At 45.4% G+C, this 24430-nt stretch overlaps 1 protein-coding gene across 1 annotated transcript in view; it reads left to right on the top strand.

Annotated features, from left to right (window-relative positions):
• Nucleotides 1-22616, top strand: part of EFL1 (elongation factor like GTPase 1) — a 94693-nt gene extending 72077 nt beyond the window's left edge. Inside the window, exons 19-20 of the mRNA XM_066238354.1 lie at nt 11092-11276; nt 18570-22616. Coding sequence (XP_066094451.1) covers nt 11092-11276; nt 18570-18758 — 374 coding nt within the window. The 3' untranslated portion in view covers nt 18759-22616. The remainder of the gene's footprint in view (nt 1-11091; nt 11277-18569) is intronic.
• The last annotated feature ends 1814 nt before the right edge of the window (nt 22617-24430 follow it).

The following is a 24430-nucleotide window of genomic DNA, read 5'->3' as shown; positions in this document are numbered from 1 at the left end:
TGAGGCAGAGGCCACAGAGCCATCCCCAGCGCCCGGGCCATCCTTGCTCCAATGGAGCCTTGGCTGCGGGAGGGGAAGAGAGAGACAGAGAGGAAAGCGCGGCGGAGGGGTGGAGAAGCAAATGGGCGCTTCTCCTGTGTGCCCTGGCCGGGAATCGAACCCAGGTCCTCCGCACGCTAGGCCAACGCTCTACCGCTGAGCCAACCGGCCAGGGCTGCTTTTTTAATTTTTTTATGTGTCCTTGTGAGAAATGGAACTTGGTAAGTAGTGAAGCAAATGTTTCGATGAAGTTAAGGCCCTTTTTATATCTTTAGCTTTCCCTGATTATCAACTTACCAACCAAAGAAGCTTAGGTTGATAAATTTTGTGTTGGAAAGCTCAGATCATCTCCAAAGATTTACCTTATTATACTGTTTAAATATATACAAATTTTTCTGTTTTCTTAAAATTCTGTAGGAAATGAGCATATGGCTTTCTACTCTGCAGTTGATGGAATCCAGCATTTTTATCCTTAAAAACTCTATTTAGGCCCTGGCCGGTTGGCTCAGTGGTAGAGCGTCGGCCTAGCGTGCGGAGGACCCGGGTTCGATTCCGGCCAGGGCACACAGGAGAAGTGCCCATTTGCTTCTCCACCCCTCCGCCGTGCTTTCCTCTCTGTCTCTCTCCTCCCCTCCCGCAGCCGAGGCTCCATTGGAGCAAAGATGGCCCGGGCGCTGGGGATGGCTCTGTGGCCTCTGCCTCAGGCGCTAGAGTGGCTCTGGTCGCAACATGGCGACGCCCAGGATGGGCAGAGCATCGCCCCCTGGTGGGCAGAGCGTCGCCCCTGGTGGGCGTGCCGGGTGGATCCCGGTCGGGCGCATGCGGGAGTCTGACTGTCTCTCCCTGTTTCCAGCTTCAGAAAAATGGAAAAAAAAAACAAAAAAAAACTCTATTTACCTTTTACCTGCAGTTTGGCAGCTACCCTGTTCCTTGCAATTTCTCAAAGGGTCAGATTTCTTTAGGACTGAGATGTAATTCTGGTCCTGCAGACTTGAACTTGAACTCATGGAAGAAGGCAGGTGCTTGCTCATCAGCCTCCCAGTATCTTGAGCAGTATCTCTTCTCTCTGCTGTGTTTGCTCTCCTTGCTTTAGTGGGTTCACGTTCTACTTCTTGAAGAGAGTAGAGGTGACAGGAATTGACAACCAACTGTGCTTTCTTGCTCTTCTCTATTAACATCACACTGGCTTCTCCAGGTTGTAGGCAGGTCTCTTCTTTATTTTGACAGGAATAAAAAAGAACCTCTTTGTTGTCTAGCTCTGTGGCTGCTTTGGTGGCTCAGCTTGTTCTGGGTTTTAACATACTGGACAGGCTGTTAACCCACCCTGAGTCAGTATCCCTTCTGCCTTCACAGTGCATTTCCTCTTAAAACAGGAGGTAGAGGCCACGGGGTACCTTCCATGACCGAACAGATATTTTGGAGCGACTGTCATATTTTGGGTGGGAGAGCATCTCTCCTCCTTTTCTCATTAACGTCATTCAAGATTGATATTTGAAATTCTCGTTACCCCCAAAGGAATTTTATTTTAGAGTTTGTTATCCTAAAACTGTTTTGTTTCTTTTCCTTTATCCATTTGAAATGACCCTTCCTAAAGTCTGCAGTTTATATAGGTCCATGAGAGGCCTTTCACTCCCTTGAACTCCCAAAATAATGGGAACTGATAGTTCCTTCTCAAATTGTTATCTCTTCTATATTATCCATTTTGGAGTGACAGGTCCTTTGCTTTTTGAAAAGACAGTTTTCAGCACAACAGATGAATCTAGGATCAGCTGTTGGCATTTATCAGACTAAAGTTCCCAGCAGACTGTTGAATCACCTCTGTTTAGTCAACCCTCTGTCTATTTTCCCATTTTTATTAAGAAATCATCACCAGGACCCTGTGTGTGACCAGGCAGCCCTAGGTTGGTCCCTCGAAATACCACTTGTCATCCTGTGTTTTTATCTTCATCCTGAGATTCTTCACCCGGCCGTCAGACTCAGTTCTGGCATTTTCTAGGAAGAGATGCATATATTAACCCTCAGAGTTATCTGCCCTCTTCTCTCTTAGGAACAAAGTCTGTCTCTGCCTTGCCTTATCCAGGTATACATCCCGCTGTGCAGGGCCCCATTGACACCTGCGAAGTGGCAGCTGTGTATGTGGATTGGTTAGTAAACAGCCTCCGTATCACTGTCTCCATCAGTTCTCTCTCTCTTTTTTTTAATTAAAAAAATCATTGATTTATTTTAGAGAGGAAGGGGGAGAGAGAAAGCAACATCAATTTGTTGTCCCACTTATTTATGCATTCATTGGTTAATTCTTGAGTGTGCCCAGACTGGGGTTTGAACCCACAACCTTGACATAGTGAGATGATGCTTTTATCACCTGGCTGACCCAGACAGGGCTTGGTCAGCCTTCTTAATACATCTCTGAGAGAGCAGCTGGCTATGAGACACTACCTAACAAAGAAGCTGTGTTCGGATTTACATTTTTTTTCCTGAGTTGGTTTGAAGCCTTCTTCTGAAACTGGAGAATCCCCTGATGCCATTTTCTCATTGCTTCTGAGAAGTCTCTGGCAGTGATGGCCAACCTCCAGTATCCAAGAGCTGTCGGAATGGTCAGCTCTTCACTTCTTGTGTTTTCCTCTTTCTAAATCACCTCCTTCAGCTGGAGAAAGGACTGAGGAGACCTCTCTGTGTGTAAGGCCTTTTGCTTCCTGCCTGGATATTCAGAGGTCTGAGAAGACCTCAGACTTTGCTGACTGTTGCTTTAATTCTCCAACAATACACAAGACAAAAAGATGAGTTTAGGTTTTCTTTTTAATTAGCAAAATGAGTTTCCTTAGTCTCTTTTCAAAACTTAGCGTATTCTACATGGATTGTTAAAACAAGAAATCCTTCTGGCCCTGGCCAGTTGGCTCAGCGGTAGAGCATCGGCCTTGCGTGTGGGGGACCTAGGTTCGATTCCTGGCCAGGGCACATAGGAGAAGCGCCCATTTGCTTCTCCACCCCCTCCCCTCCTTCCTCTCTGTCTCTCTCTTCCCCTCCCGCAGCCAAGGCTCCATTGGAGCAAAAGATGGCCCGGGCGCTGGGGATGGCTCCTTGGCCTCTGCCCCAGGCTCTGGAGTGGCTCTGGTCACGGCAGAGTGACGCCCCAGAGGGGCAGAGCATCGCTCCCTGGTGGGCAGAGCGTCGCCCCTGGTGGGCGTGCCGGGTGGATCCCGGTCGGGCGCATGCGGGAGTCTGTCTGACTATCTCTCCCCGTTTCCAGCTTCAGAAAAATACAAAAAAGAAAAAAAAAAAAAAAAAAAAAAAAAGAAATTCTTATGTAAATGGATAGAATTTCTTATGGTCAAAATGGGAAATTTTGTAGAAAAATATCATCTCAAAATTATTTTATCTGGGGAAGTAATCGGAAGAAAATGATCTTCTTTACTTGTAAGTATACTTTCCTAAAGATTAGGTTCCATGTTTCATTTCTTTTTTTTTTTTTTTTGTACAGGGATAGAGAGAGAGTCAGAGAGAGGGATAGACAGGGACAGACAAGAACGGAGATGAGAAGAGAAGCATCAATCATCGGTTTTTTGTTATGACACCTTAATTGTTCATTGATTGCTTTCTCATATGTGCCTTGACCACGGGCCTTCAGCAGACCAAATAACACCTTGCTCGAGCCAGCGACCTTGGGTCCAAGCTGGTGAGCTTTTTGTTCAAACCAGATGAGTCCGCGCTCAAGCTGGTGACCTTGGGGTCTCAAACCTGGGTCCTCTGCATCCCAGTCCAACGCTCTATCCACTGTGCCACCGCCTAGTCAGGCCATGTTTCATTTCTTACACATGAAAATTGTCTTTAATGGCTTGAATGGACATCAGAATTGGTTTATGTTTTGTCATGTGACTAGTAAAGCATCTCTCTTCATATTTCTTCTATCCTGTTCTTTCATTCTTGTCTTTCATTGTCTTTATCTTTGGCAATAACTTCACTTATAAAAAATAACTTTTTCTGTTAAACAGTGTTAGAGTTTTAATCTCAGCTATGATTATAATAGTTCTTCTGTCTGTTTATAGAGATAAATACTTATTCTGTTAGTACATACATATATGTCTTTTTTTTTTTTTTTTTGTATTTTTCTGAAGCTGGAAACGGGGAGAGACAGTCAGACAGACTCCCGCATGCGCCAGACTGGGATCCACCTGGCACGCCCATCAGGGGCAACGCTCTGCCGCGACCAGAGCCACTTCTAGCGCCTGGGGCAGAGGCCAAGAAGCCATCCCCAGCGCCCAGGCCATCTTTTGCTCCAATGGAGCCTTGGCTGCGGGAGGGGAAGAGAGAGAGAGGAAGGAGAGGGGGAGGGGTGGAGAAGCAGATGGGCGCTTCTCCTGTGTGCCCTGGCCGGGAATCGAACCCGGGACTCCTGCACACCAGGCCGACGCTCTACCACTGAGCCAACCAGCCAGGGCAAACATATATGTCTTAATGTATTAGAAATATTCTCAGTATCACTGTTTACTTTTAAAAACCTTTTCTTATTCTACAGTTGGGATTCTTATATTTCACCAGCATTTTATAATTTAATTCAATAAAAACTTTATTGAGTTATGTGTGCCAGCACTGTTAAGTGTGATTCCTGCTTGGAGACACGAGTTAAGGTGACAAAAGTTAATTATGTAAAACAATCAGAAAGTAAAATATACTTAAATTTAGTGAATAAGTACAGTTTTTCAGTGATTTTTTTTTTCTCTCTGAAGTGAGAAGCGGGAGGCAGAGAGACAGACTCCTGCATGCACCTGACCAGGATCCACCTGGCATGTCCACTAGGGGGCGATGCTCTGCCCCTCTGGGGCATTGCTCCATTGTAAATGGAGCCATTCTAGCACATGAGGCGGAGGTCATGGAACCATCCTCAGCGCCCGGGCCAACTTTGCTCCAATGAAACCTTGGCTGCGGGAGGGGAAGAGAGAGATAGAAAGGAGACGGGGGAGGGGGAAGAAGCAGATGGGCGCTTCTCCTGTGTGCCCTGGCCAGGTATCGAACCCAGGACTTCCATGCACCAGGCCAATGCTCTACCACTGAGCCAACCGGCCAGGGCCTTCAATGAAATTTTAAGATAAATTGGAATTGGCCAAATTTAAAAGAGGATAGATCTTTTGAAAGTGATTGTCCCTTGAAATGGGTTTTGATGGAGAGAATAATTTTGAGTTGAGCACTTAAGTAAAGTATTCAGTCAGCTTTTTTTTTTTTTTTTTTTGTATTTTTTTTTCTGAAGCTGGAAACGGGGAGAGACAGTCAGACAGACTCCCGCATGCGCCCGACCGGGATCCACCTGGCACGCCCACCAGGGGCGACGCTCTGCCCCTCTGGGGCGTCACTCTGCCGTGACCAGAGCCACTCTAGCGCCTGGGGCAGTGGCCAAGGAGCCATTCCCAGCGCCCGGGCCATCTTTGCTCCAATGGAGCCTTGGCTGCGAGAGGGGAAGAGAGAGACAGAGAGGAAGGAGGGGCGGGGGTGGAGAAGCAAATGGGCGCTTCTCCTATGTGCCCTGGCCGGGAATCGAACCCGGGTACCCCGTATGCCAGGCCGACGCTCTACCGCTGAGCCAACCGGCCAGGGCCAGTCGGCTTTCTTTATACCATAACACGGAAACTGCTATTGAGCTTAAAGTAAACCCATTCCTAGTTGGTTTCATAGGAATTGCTTCCCAGCATTCCCTCTCTAATCCTGGACACTTGGTTGATTGAACCCAACTGTAAAACCTTGTACTTAACCTGTACTAATTTGTGTTTTGTTAAATTTGAATTCTTACCTAGTTATCCTGATTCTGTCAAAGTATTTATTCCCCTGCCAGTGTTGTGTCAACTTCGACTTTGCTCTCATGCCTCTGAATCTTGAAGTTCCTGATTACCATAGTAAGGACACAAAGCTGTGAGCAAAGCACTGACTCTTCGCTAAGGACATTCCAGGGTCGGGGCAAAGTGTTGACATGCTGTATGAACTTAGCCAAATTGGTCTACACAGCCGCAGCCAGCCCACATTCCCCATTACGTCTTCAGCTTTATCTCATCTTTGGTCGAAGCCCATCTGCATCCTGTCGGCCACATTTGCTTGATTTAGCAGCCTGGTTGTTCTGTGGCAGAAGGAAGAGAGGTTAGTGTGACCTGATTTGTAAGAAGTGCCCACTGATTTCTTTGCTGTGTTTCCAACAGTAACAGAAACCACAAGGTGAAAGAAAACTACTCCTTGGAAATTTACCTATCACTTCCCATTTTCTTTTGCAATTTTTGTCCAGAAGAGTACATTTTACATAGCTATAATCTTATGGTAGAAGCAGTTTAATGTTGTGCTTTTTACATTTATTATTTATTTTATAAGCATGCTTCTGTTTCGCTAGTTAGTATTCATGATTTTCATTTTAATCTCTACATAATATCCTATCAGTTTGATATGCTATGATTGACTTCTTGTCATCCCCAAATTGGGAATTCACACTGTTTCCTCTTTGTTTACTATTAGAGAAAACATTGCTGTGAACAGCTGTTTCCTTTCCTAAATTCTGGGAAAAACAAAGCAAAACATAACTTTAATTGCCAAACTTCGAGCTCTAAAAATTGTAGAAGCTGCAGACCAATTTTACTGCCTATAATAGAAGAAGAAGATACATGTACAAGAATCTATAATGCCATTAAAAAAATGTTTAGGGCCGGCCCTGGCCGGTTGGCTCGGTGGTAGAGCATCGGCCTGGTGTGCAGGAGTCCCGGGTTCGATTCCCGGCCAGGGCACACAGGAGAAGCACCCATCTGCTTCTCCACCCCTCCCCCTCTCCTTCTTCTCTGTCTCTTTCTTCCCCTCCCACAGCCAAGGCTCCATTGGAGCAAAGTTGGCCCGGGCACTGAGGATGGCTCCATGGCCTCTGCCTCAGGCACTAGAATGGCTCTGGTCGCAACAAAGCAACGCCCCAGATGGGCAGAGCATCACCCCCTGGTGGGCATGCCGGGTGGATCCCGGTCGGGCACATGCGGGAGTCTATCTGACTGCCTCCCCGTTTCCAGCTTCAGAAAAATACAAAAAAAAAAAATGTTTAGGGCCAATGCAGCCCAATGATGTGATTTTGGGGGAGGGGATATCACAGGAGACTGTGGAGCAGGTTATTTTTGAATGGGCTTGAAATGATGAAAAGGATTTGACTATAGAGTTGGGCTGAGTATATTCTAGGTTGAGTATATTCCATGCGAGTGGAAAGGCCTCACGTGTCCAGTGGGCAGTGAGTGGCTTACCTTGGCTTACAGCACAGACTTTGTACTCTGGATACTCTTGGATCTGGCAGTCACAGGAGCTGAGGTAGCAAGCAGCCTACTGCCATGTCCTAACAGGCCTTGAACACAGGCTGAGATATTTATAATGAATTCCTTAAAAGTAGAGCCCTGATCAAAAACTTCAAATCGATTCATTTTTGTGTTGCCATTTTTTTCCTGATGGATGCCTTCTCCCTGGTACCTTGCTTACAGCTGGGCACTTCTGAGTAAGTGCACAAATGACCGAGGTATGCTTGCACAGATGCCCAGTTGAAGGGGCATCAAAATATTTGCAGTGAGGCCCTGGCCAGTTGGCTCAGTGGTAGAGTATCAATCTGGCATGTGAATGTCCGGGTTCAATTTCTGGTCAAGGCACACAGGAGAGGCAACCATCTGCTTCTTCCCTCCCCCTGCCCTCCTCTCCCTTTCCCTCTCTCTTTTCCACTCCCACAGCAATGGCTGCATTGGTTTGAGCACATTGGCCCTGGGCACTGAGAATGGCTCCATGAAGCCTCTGCCTCAGGTGCTAAAAATAGGTTGGTTGCAAGCGTGGCCCCAGAGGGGCACAGCATCAACCCCAAATGTGTGTTGTCAGGTGGATCCCTGTCCAGGTACATGCGGGAGTCTAACCCTCCTCTCACTTAAATTTAAAAAAAAAATTAAAAATATTTTCAGCAAGGTGTCCCATGATCAAAAACCCTCAGGGCCACATTAATTTCTCAGTGATAACAGTAGCAGGTTAGAAGGTCTCTGAATGCATCCGAGCCTTGGACACACCTGTCATGAGAGCCAGTGTATTTGGAAGGTTTTATTGTAGCTGCTTTCCTTTGTTCAGTGATCAGTGACCAAGCCCCCATTTCAGGATTTAGTTTTAGTGGAATTAAAACTGAATGTCTCAAAATTACATGATTAGTTACATTTAGTTTCAATTACAATTATTGATCCAAGCCTGCGGGAATGACCCATGAAGGAAGGGAAGGAGCTACCGGCCTCTGCTGCTGGCCTCTGGCCCATCTCTTTATGGTCCATTTTCCCAAATTTAATCATTCTTTCTACACCCCTCACACACACACACAAACACACACTCTGTGTTTTGGATTGACTTCCATAAACCACCTTCAGACTTCTTAGAATGAGGTAGCAGGGTAAGTAAAAATTACTCATTCACACGTATTAGCTATTAATAGTAGGCTTTTTTTCCTCATACAAATTTTAGTCAAATAATATGTAGCCCAAAGGGATGACTGGTAAAGATAATTGTTCTGCTTTTCTCAGAGTTTTTCAGACTAGCTAAAGTATCAATTTCACCGCTGGGTACCACATTCCAAGAGGGAGGTAAATAAATCATAGTCATTTAAATAGGAAAGTAGTAAGGATGGAACAGGAAAGCAAGATTGTGTCATAGGAGACTGTTTAGACGTCAGAAAAGAGAAGGCTAGTTAGCTGTCTCCAAGTAGGTTAAAGGGTGATATGTGGAAGAGCAGCTACACTTGTCCTGTGTGATACAAAGTGGGACTAGTGGTTAGAAACTTCAAGGGGACTCGAGAATTGTCTCCCAGTCAGGACTGCCTATAAATGGAACAGGCTGTCTGGGAGGAAGTCAGTTTTAGAAGTGTGCAAGCAGATTTCAAGTGACGGCTGTGGTAGAACTTGTTGACCCTTAAGTTCCCTTCACCCCCACTGTTCTGTGATGCTGTAACAGAGTTCTGGTATGAATGACAGGGAGAAATGACTGGAATTGGGAGAGTGGAGTCACCTTTTGCGATAGGGAATGCATTCTGTCTTAGACCTGTTGCTTTAAGAGGAAGTTGGGCTCCATGGTGGAGAGGCCCTGCAGACACTGTCAATGTGTGATTGAAGGGCAAGAGAGAGGCCTGGCTTAGAAACAGTCTCGGGAGTCCTAGGCATGAAATTACTAATTTAAACTACACAAATGATCAATAATTAGCTCTTTGAGTGGAGAGTTTGTTCAGAGAAGAGCACAGGACCTCAAGGAATACTCTTAGGAAGAAGTTGTGCCTTTTACAATTACTGAAGTAAACGGTAGAATGCTGGTCCCAGGGCCAGGGGCCTAAGGAAGGTTACTAAGGTTGGGGAATTGGTGATCACTTGCTTCAGAAACCACAGCAAAATCATGGAGAATGTGAGGGCTAAGAAAAAGGCATGTAGGCTAGACATATGAAAACGATTGTGAAATTTCAGGCCCTGGCCAGGTCAGGGCACATACGAGAGGCAATCATTGAGCGCACAACCGAGGGGAACAACTAAGAGAAACAGCAAGTTGATGCTTCTCTCTGTCTCTCTCCCCATTCTCTGTCTCTCCTCTCCCCCTCTCCGCTTCTCTCCCTCTTTCTCTCTCCCCCTTCCTCTCTTTAAAACAGAAAAAGATAGAAATTTCAAAGAAGCAGTTTTAGTAGAGCCCAGAGCAACCTGTGGAGTGTTGAAGAAAGAGCACAGGTTGAGGAAATGGGAAGCCACGCGGGACGTGGGCTGAGAGAAGGAGATGTGAGGCCCAGGAGAGCAGAGGGGAGGGGACGTGCCTCTCATCACGCGTGGGATTTGTGTTTGTGCTTCAGCTGGACCTAGACATGCGGAAGGCCCGTCACAGAAGGGTTTTTTTGTTTTTGTTTTTTTTTTTCTGAAGGCCTTGTGACACTAGGTTTCCTGTCCTCTGTTTCTTTGTCTTCCTAGTCACCACCACCAAGGGGAAATCTGAGTCAGGGACAAAAGTTGGGAAATCAGATACCTTTGCTCTGTGTCTTCAGTTCCCAAATTAAAAATAAATTAATGAAGGTGGGTGGCAGACACCAGACCATCAAGTCACCCTGTTACTTAGGAGGGAGCAGTCAGTCTACGACTCAGTCTGGTAATCAGAAGACAGCTTCTTTCTACTCAACTGTTTTGTGGTACCTTTTTAAGGATACTACTTTCATAGATCACTTACATAATTAAAGTTATTTTTTCTAAGCATTATGTGAAGAAGGAGGCTTTGGAAAGTACAATAAAATATCCCCTAATTCTTGTGAGCAGTAGCTATGCTAGCTACTGGGGTTCCTCACAGTTGTCTGTGATTGTCTGTTTATCTCGGTTCTGCTCACTAGTTGAAAGGATCTGCTGAGCACCCAGAGGCAATCACTCACACGTTAGCCAGTCCAGAGGGAAGACACCTCCCTCCTGAGTGTAAAGCAAATTGTGTCTAAAGATGAAAAAAATGTTAACCACGAGAATTTCCTAGAATTCTTGTGATGTGGTGGTTGAAATTGTTGCCAGACATTATTTCCAATGACCATCAATTTTCAGGGAATAAAACTCTTATACTTGTGCCACTTATCAATTTTAAAAAAAATATGATCCACATTTATATATGTGTGGCTTTAATTTTTAGTGTAAAAATGTCATTGTGCTAGTTGCTTCAGTAATGTTTCATAATTAAAATATCTTAATATTTACAAAGCCTAGTCACATTCATCTCGTTGGATTTTATACCCGAAGACAGCTCTGAGGTGAAATTGCATTGAAAGGGCCTTTGAAAGTCCCGTTTCTCTTGCTGTGTTGAGGGAGATTATCTTTGGATAATTCATTTTGAGGTGGCTTTGCTTTTTATTATTTTTTGTTTCTGATTTTTCAATAATTATCATGCTTTACTTTTTAAATACTTAAAAAATTTCCATGCTTTTGTAAACCAAAATTATTGGGAAGAGAGCTAGCTACTCACTAGTAGGGTGTTGGAGGTTATATGAGTGATCACAAGTGGCTCCGTGAATTTAAAAGCTTCATGACGTTGCAGGTCGGGTCTATGCCGTCTTGTCCAAGAGAGAAGGCCGGGTGCTACAAGAAGAAATGAAGGAAGGCACAGACATGTTCATCATCAAGGCTGTGCTGCCTGTTGCCGAAAGCTTCGGCTTTGCTGATGAGATCAGGAAGAGGACGAGTGGCCTGGCCAGCCCGCAGCTGGTGTTCAGCCATTGGGAGGTAAAAGCCCAGATCCCCTCACTCCCTCCTCCTCGTCTACAGATGTGCTTCCTGCAGATGACGCTGAGTAGCAAACAACTCCCTGTACCATTTGGCCTTCCGATGGCTCTGCTCTGTCGGAGGGCTGGGAGAGAGCAGATGGTCTTTATTCATCCAGATTGAGTGCACCTTCGATTACATGTGCCTTATAGTACACACACACCTATTCTTTTTATTTGATGTAATTTTTTTTTTTTTTTTTTATTTTTCTGAAGCTGGAAACGGAGGCAAACAGACTCCCGCATGCGCCCGACCGGGATCCACCCGGCACACCCACCAGGGGGCGGTGCTCTGCCTATCTGGGGCGTCGCTCTGTTGCAACCAGGGCCATTCTAGCACCTGAGGCAGAGGCCATGGAACCATCCTCAGTGCCCGGGCCAACATTGCTCCAGTGGAGCCTTGGCTGCGGGAGGGGAAGAGAGAGACAGAGAAGAAGGAGAGGGGGAGGGGTGGAGAAGCAGATGGGCGCTTCTCCTGTGTGCCCTGACCGAACCCGGGACTCCCACACACCAGGCCAACGCTCTACCACCAGCCAGGGATTTGATGTAAAATTTAAGACACAGAACATATCCTTTTTCCCCTCCAGAGATACGTTGTAGGTTTTTTAAAAAGTCACATTTTTTAAAGTAAAACTCTTAAGGGTTTTTTTGAGGAAAAGTACTTTTAGCATTAGAAAGGAATCTTCTCTATAATCAAAACCGAAAACTTCAGAGATCCACATTGTTACGGAGAGAAGAAAAGATGGTGAGCACATTGTGTTTTAACTGAGGGGGAGAAAAACTAACAAGGGACTGGGCAGTCAGTCCAGCCTTCCTGACTAGAAGGAGGAGACGATGAGTTGGAGTGCCTCGTGAGAACAGGCTGGCAAAGGAAAACAGGGCACGTGCAGAAACAACTGGTTATGTTTTGAAACACAGCCTGAGGTCAGGGATAGAATTTTTAAATTATTAGATGTAATTTGGAGAAATCAGTTTTATTGTCACTGTTTACAGGTAACTTGACATTTCTCATTTACTGTGGACATTTGTGGATTAGTGGAAAGAGGAACAATTTTGGTGTCGGAGAGTTCTGGATTCAAATACTAGTTCTGCCACTTATTTTGACAAGTTGTGGAACAAAGTTGTGGAACTCCCTAACTTTTGTGTCCCCTGAGATAAAGCTTTCTGGTTTCTGAACTAAGGCCCTTACTGGTGTGCAGGTGTCTTGTTGCCCCGCAGTCTGGGCCACAGGCATTTGGCTTGCTCTCAGCGGTGTGGCCTTGTACTGGCTTTCACACACGTAATCCAGGGGTTTTTTTCTTAAACTTCATTTAAACAAAACTCATAGTTAAGGTTCAATGCCGAACTGTTCTTACTTCTCTCACACTCTTTAGCCAGATGGGTCCCTTTCTCCAGAATACTTTACATGAACTGTTTAACTTTAGATATTAAAGGGGAGTGGGAATAATTAAGAAAGAACTTTCTTTTTAAAAGTTTTGTAGTCAAGTGAATTGGCAAAGTAAAGAAAGGTGACACTTCAGAAAAATTGACTTTGGACCTGGCAAGTTAAACTTTAATTGGTCAAGTTCATACCATCTTTGAGTGTAGTTTCTTGTTGTGTCTGCCTCTCCTTAAAAACATCACGTTTAAAAAAAAAAAAAATTTCCATTGATTTAAGAGAGAGAAAGGGGAAAAGGGAAAGAGTGAGCAGTATCAGTGTGTTGTTCTACTTAGTTGTTTCATTTAGTCGTGCACTCATTAGTTGATTTTCATATATGCCCTGACTGAGGATTGAACCTGCAACCTCAGCACTCCGGCACAACGCTCTATCCACTGAACCACCCTGCCAGGGCCAAGTCATATTCTTAATGCTTGATAGAACCAATGTTAATATTGTTTTGATTTAGTTTATGTTATTTTTTATCAGTACAAATTACATTTTAACAGTGATTTACTTTGGAATTTTCTTAGATTTTGTTGTCTAGAAATTAAATGGTGTTTTTGATGGTTTATCAGCTTATATCTGAATAGCTGTTGTTGCTGTATTCCATTATGTGGAAAACAGTAGCTCCAGAATACTTAAGTTATTTATTAATCCCCAAGCTTATAGATAATACTTTCCCATTTATTCAGACTTCTAGCTTTTTGGGGTTTGGTTTTTGGCACTCAACTTCTTCTAAGAACACAAACCAGGAAGAAATAGCTGGAATGGCAATGGCATCATCATTGGGAGAATTATGTATTTGAATTCACATATTTTATATTTTTGTTTAAAACACCTCATTATTTTACATACAGTCAGTCTTGTCCTTGAGAGTGATCATGTAAAGTAGACTGGCTCGATGAGCAGAGGGTTCTCTCTGAGCCCAGGGAAATAGACTGGCTCGGATGAGCAGAGGGTTCTCTCTGAGCCCAGGGAAATAGACTGGCTCGGATGAGCAGAGGTTCTCTCTGAGCCCAGGGAAATAGACTGGCTCGGATGAGCAGAGGTTCTCTCTGAGCCCAGGGCACAGAGCCCTGACTCTTTTTGTTGTGCTGCCTTTCTCAGCACTTGGCTTAAACTGATGGTCCCAAGTGGCTGTTCTGCCTCCCCCATCACATCTGCACGCCAGCCAGTTAGGGGGGGAAGGGAAGAGGAGGGCACACCTTCCCTCAGCAGTCACTTCACCTTGTCCATGGCCCAGTACCAACCCTACAGCCGCACCTGACAAGGAGGCTGGAAATGTGGCCTTTAACTAGATCAAAAGTCAGCAGACTGCCCATTACCTGTTTTGGTCAATGAAATTTACTGGAATATAACCATATCCACTCATTTCCATATTTTCTATGGCTGCTTTCATGTAGAGTTGAGTAGTTGTGATCTAAAAAATTTACTCTCTGGCTCTTTATAGAAAGAAGTGTGCCTCCCCCCCCCAGCCCCCCTCACATTTAGGCGAGCGGACATGACACCTGGAATATCTGCTGCCAGAGAAGAAAGGAAGCAGGGGTATTCGCAAAACCTGGTTTGAAAACAGCAAGTTCTTACCAAATAGGCAGTTTTTGTTAATATGAAAACTGTGATACTGTTTTATATTTCAGTCTCCTTTCTCTCTCAAAATTAAAATAAAAGTGAAATTTAATCTTACATATTTAATAGTTTAAAAAAACAGTTGCTGGCTTAGTTATAGCTTATTATTAAAAATGAGTCTTAATATTTAATAAATAACTTTGGAGAAAATGTAGTCAAAAAGAGTTTGCTCCAGTTTTGTACCATCCTCCTGTTGTCCCCTGGCCACCTGTCATGGTCCCAGTCCCCAAAGCCTCACATCTCAGAAAGTCTTGAAAACAACATTATAATTAAATGTCACTGATCTGATATTTTTTGGCTCTCTCAGTTTTCCCCCTTAGTTAGGTTTAGAAATAACCCGGTTGTTGAGATCTGGCTTTGCTCTCCACGGCACTTCTTTCATTCGCATCCCACCACACCATGTAATTTACAATCAAGAGCTTTTGAGAAAAAGTGCCTCAAAAAAATAGAGAAAATAAAATTACAGGCATTTTCCATGAGGAAACCTTTGAAGTCAGCAATCTTATAATTTCTCTATGTTTTCCCCTTCTGTGGAAAAGGAAGAAAAGGAGCTAATAACAGGCACAGAAAGAAAAATAGTACCAGCCAATGCTGTTCTGCATGTTTGTCAGCATAGCCTTAAAACTAACTGTTAATACTGAGATTACCCTGTGGGGTGGGCTGGAGTTCATACAGAATAAGGAAGAAGTGATTACAATAGCATTGAAGAGGTTTATTGTCACCATGGTGTTTCCAATCTGTTGGCCATAATCATGGTAAAAATTCCTTCTAGGCTTTTTTTTTTTTTTTTTTTTAAATAACCAGGGCAACGGCTAGCACTTGGGTGCCTTCCTTTCTGTGAATTAGAAACTGGTATCAGATTCAGGCCATGGGAGCTATGGCCGGTTTGCTCAGTGATAGAGCATAAGCCTGGAGTGTGGATGTCCTGGGTTTGGGTCCTGGTCAGGGCACACAGGAGAAGCAACCATCTGCTTCTCCACCCCTCCCCCTCTTCCTTCTTTCTCTCTTTCTCTCTCTTCCCTTCCCGCAGCCATGGCTCAGTTAGAGCAAGTTGGCCCCAGGTGCTGAGAATGACTCTATGGCCTCACCTCAGGTGCTGAAATAGCTCGGTTGCTGAGCAATGGAGCAATGGCCCAGATGGGCAGAGCATTAAAACTGTTAATACTGAGATTACCCTGTGGGGTGGGCTGGAGTTCATACAGAATAAGGAAGAAGTGATTACAATAGCATTGAAGAGGTTTATTGTCACCATGGTGTTTCCAATCTGTTGGCTATAATCATGGTAAAAATTCCTTCTAGGCTTGCCAGGTGGATCCTGGTCAGGGCACATGCAGGAGTCAGTCTGTCTGCATTGCCAGTTCTCACTTAAGGACGAAAAAAAAAGATTCACACTGTGTGGTTGCAAAAAGGCATTCTCATTCTAGGCAGATGAATTCCAGGTGGACCAGTTAGGAAAAAGCACATTTTCCTAATTGCTTTCCACCTTCTAGGGGCCTTTCTGTATATAGTGCAACCTGGACGGCCTTCAGGGTCGCCTTGTCAGTGTGTCCCTAAGGAAGTTCCAGAGGAGCTTGGTGGGGTCAGAGGTTACTTCATCTCCTCTGTCCTGAGAATTTAATTGGCATGTTGAGGCAAGGGGCTTCAAGATGACCACACAGATGCAGGAGTAGTGAGAGCACCTGACGGGACAGAGGACCAGGGAGAGTGGTCTCCAGCTCATCTCAGAAGAGCCCCGGACAGCTGGCGCTAGTGAGGAAAGTGTGCTGAGGTCTTGGGAAACAAACCAAGCAAACGTCAGAAGTCTATGCTGGAGGCGCAAAGTTGGATCCTTTTTGAAACTCCTGGATCTTGTAGTTTTGAAATGGGGTCTCTGGTCTTAAACTGGCCAGTCTGAGTCTGGTGTCTCTCAACCAGCACCTCATTTATTTCCCTTTTAAAAATTTGTCACTTTTTTAACAGGACTAGAAATTTATTCACCACTGCCACTCAGACCTGCTAAGAAAATGTAGCTTCTTTATAGTCTGTGGTGGGTTTATCATCCAGCTGGTTAGGGGAGGATGCCAGTAACCTGCTTAAAAAGTAGTCTCTTCGAGCCCTGGCCGGTTGGCTCAGCGGTAGAGCGTCGGCCTAGCGTGCGGAGGACCCGGGTTCGATTCCTGGCCAGGGCACACAGGAGAAGCGCCCATTTGCTTCTCCACCCCTCCGCCGCGCTTTCCTCTCTGTCTCTCTCTTCCCCTCCCGCAGCCAAGGCTCCATTGGAGCAAAGATGGCCCGGGCGCTGGGGATGGCTCTGTGGCCTCTTCCTCAGGCGCTAGAGTGGCTCTGGTCACGACATGGCGACGCCCCGGAGGGGCAGAGCATCGCCCCCTGGTGGGCAGAGCATCGCCCCTGGTGGGTGTGCCAGGTGGATCCCGGTCGGGCGCATGCGGGAGTCTGTCTGACTGTCTCTCCCTGTTTCCAGCTTCAGAAAGATGAAAAAAAAAAAAAAAAAGTAGTCTCTTCGAGTGTGGATGGTCTCTGTGGATGACTGCCCAGGTAAACATTCCATTTCCTTTCCTCCCTTGCCCCACCCCCGCCCCGGGGAAGAGCGGCTTCTGTGGCTGCATGGTGGGAAGAGAAGAGGGCCTCAGCTCCACGCCGTGCACTCCGAGCCTCACCAGCCTTACCATGAAGTGACTTGTCTGGTCCAGTCCTGTCTAGCCACTAGGGCAGCACCTGCCTAGTCCAGGAGTCTCTCATCCCAGCCACTGTCTCCAGCCACCAAACCCCACCCACAGCTGCCTTTGTCCTGCGCCCAGCACCCGCACATCCGCTCAGCCAGCGGGGTGTGGGGCCACCTGGATCAGCAGTGCTGTGCGCTGCTGGTACCTTGTCAGATCTTTCTGAGAGGCGGATCTAGTCTCTCTGCTTATGCAGGTGTCAGGTACTCAGGAAGAAGGAGAAAGTACCGTTTTTAATAAGCTGAACCTTCTACAATAAAGGCAGGTATGCAGCATTTCATTCAACCTACATTTATCAGGCATACACTAAGGGCTGTCTGCCCCCAAAGAAAAATAGTCACAGCAAAGGCCCCCAGTGAAGGGAGAAGAGGGCATGGGAGCCTGGCAGAGTCCAGAGGGAGGCCTCACTCTGCACGGGAATCTACACCACCTACCAGCTGGGTCTTGTTGGGCAAGTTGACCTTCTGGACCACTTGCTGATGACCTGAGGTGCTGTGTGGAAGCTCTCAGGATGACCCTTGGTCAGGCAGGCCGCAGTCAGGCTCCCCCTCCGCAGAACGGCAGAGGATGGGCAGGCTGTGTGCTTCCTGAGGGCAACTCGCTTCCAGCAGAAGCGGCCAGGCTGCCCACGTCTGTTTTCTCCTCCCACACGGGATGAGGCAGAGGCCAGGAGTGTTGGACTCCTGGAACTCTCTCTCCCTGAACAAAACCCTCAAGTGGTCGGTCTTCGTTCCTGTCCTGGAAGGCATCCTCTGGTTGTGGACCTCAGGGAAGTGTCCAGGCTCACACCTGGGACCTCATGACTTGGCTGCTTGTCGTCTCAGGGGCTAAGGCCCCCTTCCCAGTCTGGCTTCCAGACTAAGCCTTTCTCAGCTGCTTTTCCTTCCCCACATCCTGCCCTTCTCCCGTCCCCTCAAGAGCAGTCTTAGAGATGGCCTCAGCATGCCTTCCCCTGTGCATGTCTTCCTCCCCAGCAGAGGAGGAAACAGGCCCGGGCCTGGGGAGGAGGGGAGTGGAGGCTGCTGGTCTGCCTCTGGTCCAGGCAAAGTCGATGCTCCGCCGGGCCCCACCTACTTAAGGCGCGCCATTGAGTTTTGAGGTAAAGCTCAGGGTAGGTAAGGATAGGTTTAATGTGTTGGTTTTTGCTGGGCACAAAGGTAAAATTTAATGGCAAGACACAAAAGACTAGCTATATTCTACTGAAAGGGAGAACCTTTATGTTATTCAAAATTGTTTTCTTTCTTCCTTAGCAGTGTGTAATGGTTATAAATGGAAAACCATTTATTTATGGTTAAAAATGGCAAGAATCATACACATTACAAGTTTTGTTGGGTCTACTTGTGAATTCATACCTCCTGTTTTCTTCATGTTTATTACTATTCCTCCAAGCTTACCTGCTCATATTCTTTAGCCGAGACTATATGAATTGGCCTTTGAAATGAAAGTATGTTTTCCTAATCCAGCACATTCTGTCGCCTTCTTTTACAAGATCATTCCCAGTGACCCCTTCTGGGTGCCAACCACCGAAGAAGAGTATTTACACTTTGGGGAAAAGGCAGATTCTGAGAACCAGGCCCGGAAGTACATGAATGCGGTACGAAAGCGGAAGGGCCTCTATGTGGAAGAGAAGATCGTGGAGCATGCAGAAAAGCAGAGAACCCTCAGCAAAAATAAGTAACTACGATTGTGGAGTCCTTGTTTCTAATAAATTAAGAAGGATACCCCCCGGGCTTGATCCGGAAAACACTTTCTGCTGCATCATCTCTGTGCATTCACTGTCAATAAAACTGACCCACACACATACTTGAAAGGGGATGTTAGTGGTTTTTCTTGATTCTGGTACAAGGCAAGACGTAATTTGTGAGTATTGCCGTGCTGACTTATTACCACCTGTGAGTAACCTGTAGCATGTACCAGAACAAGGTCCCCTGTTGAGTATGGCAGTGTGATGGGCAGCGTCCCCTGCCTGTCCTCAGTGTCACACTTCCCTTACATTGTAAACATGTTTCACAGTTCATCATCGAGTCACAGCACTCAGTCCCGTCTGCAGAGACCACACACTAGAGAGACCAGCTAGCTACCTCTAAATAGTTCAACCAAGTCACAGTGATAGCTGATCCATCTCACAGTTTATTTGTCTAGAAAACAATGCAGTGCTCATCTGTTAGCCTTTAAACCTTTTGGTTTTATATTCCCTCATTAATTGCATCACTCGTATTTAAATAAGTGTTAATGAAAGTTATGCTCAATACCTTTTCCGTTAAAAAGGTAAATTTTTATAATTTTCTTCTTTACTCTCCTATTAGCCCTACTAAAGGAGTACTAACTAGCTAACATGACAAAATTATTGCCTTTATTGTAAATCTTTTCCCAAAATCTCAGTTGCCTTATTCAGGGAGTTCCCCATATAGTGAATGAATGCAATTCAATTCAGTCAAAAATAGAGTTTATATACATAATTTTTGATGTTGCACTAATAATTTTTATAGCCACTTATAAAAAGGATTCTTTTTCAAAACACATGAAATTATCAGACTAAACCTTGGTTTTTAAATATTTTTAATGGTTTTGTTTTGTTTTTCCCAATAAACTAGGTCATTTTTAATACTAGTTGCAGACATTTTATTTCTAATCTTTAGAACCCTGTCCTAGCTGGTCAAATCTACTTGACCCAGACTTTGGCGACAGTGTGGCTGGATAACTCACTGTTTAAGTTTAACAGGTACTGATGTCTGGATTAATTTAGGAAAGTTCTAACACATGTTGGTTGATTTAAAAACTTTGATCACATAGGAAAAGCTGGCACATCGATGTACAGCATTTGTAAGGGACATCATTCCAAGTGCCCACTGTGCTATGGAAAGTGTTCTTAGGCGCTGTATGTGATCAGCAGGTGCTGCCCTTGTAGAGAAGAGAGGCAGAGCCCAGAGGAGCTGGCACTGTCCCTGCAGCGGCGTTGGGCCAGACGTGGTGTGGGGGAGGTGACGTAGGAGCTGGCACTGTCCCTGCAGTGGCGTTGGGCCAGACGTGGTGTGGGGGAGGTGACGTGTCAAGTTGATAGGTTGCCTTTCTTCCTCTTCCATGTTTAGGACAGACAGTAGTGAGTAGTTAAATGACCATGAAGAGGCAGGCCAAGGAATATAGCCAATCTTCTGTGTGAGTAATCTAACCTGTCCTCTCATTCGTAATGGGTCCCCAGTGATTGAGACTGATTTTACTCCATGTCTCAGTGCTGTGCCCTGACCCTGACCTCAGGGTATTGAGTGTAGTGGAAGCCAGACAAGATGTTCTCAGTCCCAAGGTGGGAAGGGAGAGTTCTGGTTCTTATAGGAGGTCCAGCTTCTTGCAATCACAGATAGAAAGGCCTCCAGGGCGGTGGGGAAGGCTGGGTTGAGGAAGCCCAAAGCTGTAACCCACACTCCTGGAGGGCTCTTTGCATTGAAGTCCAGAAGCAACTGTCCCACTCAGGGGACAGGCAAAGGCAACATCAGTGTTCTCCTTTTTCCAGCCAGTCTTGGAGTGCAGGCGGACCAGGGGGAGGCTGGGAGAGAGTTCCCATGGAACCTGAAGGGAAATACCTTCCCCGCTTCTGACCCTGTTAGACTGCAGTATGGAGATAGGGAGGTAGATAGGTAGACTGTGTACATACAGAGTATTCTTTGACCCTTAAACATGAAATAGAGACACGGAAATCCACTGGGGCCTGGTAAAGTTAGGTTCACAGCTATGGCCCTGTTTCTCCTTCAGTGCACTCCTGGTAATCCCTGCTCCAAGTACACACCCAGGATTGCAGCATTGTTGCCTGGTTTGTGTTAGGAACAAAGAAGTCAATAATAGCAGTGGAATCTTCACTATGAAGAGACAAAGAGGAGAACTTGGAGCATTTTTATATTCATCATGTTTATATTCTGTGCCTGAAATTTAGCTATGCTACCACTGTCCAGGATTGAAAATCTTTATCTGTACTGGCTCAACTTTATGGCTTGTAACTTTAGAAAAATAACTGATTTCAGCCTGACTAGGCGGTGGTGCAGTGGATAAAGCATCTGACTGGGATGCAGAGGTCTCAGGTATGAAAGCCCAAGGTCGCTGGCTTGAGCACAGGCTCACCAGCTTGAGTGCAGGGTGGCTGGCTTGAGCGTGGGATTATAGACACAATCCCATGGTCACTGGCTTGAGCCCAAAGATTGCTGGCTTGAAGCCCAAGGTTGCTGGCTTGAGCAAGGGGTCACTCGCTCTGCTTTAGCCCCCCAGTCAAGGCACATATGAGACAGCAATCAATGAACAACTAAGATGCCACAACGAAGAATTGATGCTTCTCATCTCCCTTCCTGTCTGTCTGTCCCTATCTGTCCCTCTCTCTGATTCTGTCAAAAACAAAAAAAAGAAAAAGAACTGATTTCAGAAAATCGGCCCTGGCCAGTTGCTCAGTGGATAGAACATCGGCCTGGCATATAGATGTGTCCTAGGTTTGATTCCTGGTCAGGGCACACAACAAAAATGACTTATCTGCTTCTCCCCATCTCTCTCTCTTCCCCTCCTGGAGCCAGTGGTTCTCTTGGTCTGAGTGTGGCCCCAGGCACTGAAGAAGGCTCGGTTGGTTGGTCTGAGCCCCTCAGCCTCAGGTGCTAAAAAGAGCTTGGTACTCGAGCATGGGTTGCCGGCTGGATCCTGGTCAGGGTACACGTGGGAGTCTGCCTCACTGTCTTCCCTCCTCTCACCTAAACAAATAAATAGGTTAGCTTGTGCACTTGGAACTGAGGAAAGGGAACTAGATATGAAATACCCCTTTCCTCATCTTAAAACTACCAAATAAGGCTCGGAGCCCTCCAGGTGAATAGGTTATTCAAGGAATTAGAAGTATTCCATAGTGAAGCAATAAGCTTCTTTCCCTTTTTAAGGCAAAGAGCATTTTAAACTTTATAAGCTATAGAAATGGATAAAATTAATAAAAGTTAAGAATCTAAGTCTAATTCTAAAAACAGGAGATTATGAACATCAACCTAAATGTACAGACCAGACCATGGGAGGACTGAGGCCTTTCTTTGATCCCGGTGCTCCATACAGAGCCTGTGGCAGGAAATATCTAGTGACCTAGGAAGGAGAAGGGGAGCTCACTGACCCTGTGGCAGTGGTTTTCAGCTTTTTCACATGGGACCAGTGATGAGGTGACCAACTTTCTTATATTGAAAAGGAGGACAAAAATAAATCGAAGAAAACAATATCGTAAATAAACATTTTATTCATTACAACAATAATACTCTAATATGATAAATGCATAATAAAAACATTTGTAGTATTTTATATTATAAGTATGCTTACATGCCTATTAATTTTTAACAATAATTGTAAGAAAAAAGTACCCAGTAAAACTAAATGTCAAACAAAACCACTAACTTGGAGTGATATTCGGGTGTATTTATCATTTTCTAATTTAAAGACATCTGTTTTATGCAACTATTAATAGATATTGTTTGAGGTTAGATTTCCACTGTAAAACTCAAATTTCGGGGAAATACTTGTAAGTAAAATTATACATATTTGGAAATTATTAAATAGATAATGAATTAATAAAATGTGAATTGTGCTTACCTATGATTGAATAATTCACTGAGAAAGAAATAATCATGAGTCTACAATGTTGTATGTGCCGAGTCGTGTTTCAGTAAGTACACAAAGCCATTTGCGGGCTCGGTATAGCACATGCTCTCCCAAGGTCTTCCCATGCAGAGCGCATTCGTCTCATGATCGCGTCTCGCCGCACTGTACTGATCCTTGACAAATCGTCATGTCAAATAGAAATACAAATATTGATCGACTTACAACCTATGCAACTTACGACCATTTGACTTTACGACCACTATCGCTAGCCACGACTGCTCCACGTCTGGCAGCGCAAGCGTTGCCCAGCTGGGCATACGACAGTGTGGACCAGCTTCCGGCAGCACTACCATCTCCGCGTGCACCATTTCAACTGTTATCCCAGACTCGGTACAGCAATTTGTGTTTTGTGTCTTGGATATTTTTCATCAAACCCCTCCCAAGATGTCTACCAAGAGGAAATTGTCTTTGCAAATATTAAACCAGTTGTACTGGTAATGCACTGTTTTACTTAAACCTGACAAATGTAAAAATAAACAAAATGGTGTAGAGATGATACAGATGGCATAAAATGAACAAAGAAAATTATGATATATAACAATAACGAAAGAAAATTATAAAATATGACCTAAAGATTTTTATAACATCATTTCACAGTATTGAACATATAGCCTACTCAACTTACGAAGAAATCGTGTTACGACCAGTCTGTTGGAACCAATCGTGGTTGTAAGTTCAAGCACTAGCTGTATGTCACATCACACACAATGGATCGACTGCATTGATCGAATATGGACATTTACAGATTAGTCCTCCAATATCAAAAAGGAGGACATGTAGGAAGACACTTCGAGGAAGGATGGAACTTACAAAAGGACTGTCCTCCCTAAAGGAGGACGATTGGTCACCTTGCCAGTGAACCCAAAATTATTTTGAAGACCACTAAGGCAGAAATCACTCTGAGCATAAGCGAATTCAGCTAAGATCATTAGGTCTGTCATCTTCATCAGGTGGTTAACTTTTTCACGTACTGGTGGTTGAAGAACACTGCCCTGTGGCATACCTGCCTTGCAGGTCAGGAGCAGAGCCGTCTGCAGCAGACCTTGTAAGGTATTTTTCCCCACCGAGAAGGAAGGAACAGGTCGCGGAGCCACCAAGTGTGGTAAGTTCAAAAGGCTTTATTCAGTACACAGCGTTCCTCGGACGAGACTCACTGGCCTGGAAGATGGAGGTCAGGAAAATCGCGCACGGAGAGACCACGTGAGTCTATTTTAAAAAGGGGTCCCTCTAGGGAAGTCGGGCTAATATGACGTAGAGAAATCTCACTGGCTGACAAGTCAGTCGCTTTTTTTCCAAGGACTCCTAGGAAGTTTCTTTTGGCGCGCTTGGCTGTGGGCGGTCCTAGCCAAAGTTCGTGCGCCTAGGTTCCCCACGTGACCATCCCTCTATCCACCGACCTTACAGACCTTAGGAGATAAAGCAGTTCCTACCTGAGAAGAGGGGCAGGAGGGCAGAGAGGCAGAACAGAGGATGCGCTCCCTACAGGGCCGAGAAAAGGGGCCAGAGCCTCCTGACTTGGATTTTTCCAGCCCAGAGCTGGGGAGCCAGAGACTTCGTCTTGCATATTGGGGATGGGGTCTCTTCTGCCTACCGTCCCCTTCCTCTGGGCCTCCTTTTGTTTCTGAGGAAATTCCAGAGGGCCGGGCAACATTCCACCCACGGGTCCCTCCCCTGCTCACCTTGGCCTCA

The sequence above is a fragment of the Saccopteryx bilineata genome, chromosome 7 (assembly GCF_036850765.1).
Source record: "Saccopteryx bilineata isolate mSacBil1 chromosome 7, mSacBil1_pri_phased_curated, whole genome shotgun sequence".
Classification (NCBI taxonomy): domain Eukaryota; kingdom Metazoa; phylum Chordata; class Mammalia; order Chiroptera; family Emballonuridae; genus Saccopteryx; species Saccopteryx bilineata.
Note: the sequence above shows the minus strand (reverse complement) of the source record. Positions and strands in the feature narration are given on the sequence as shown.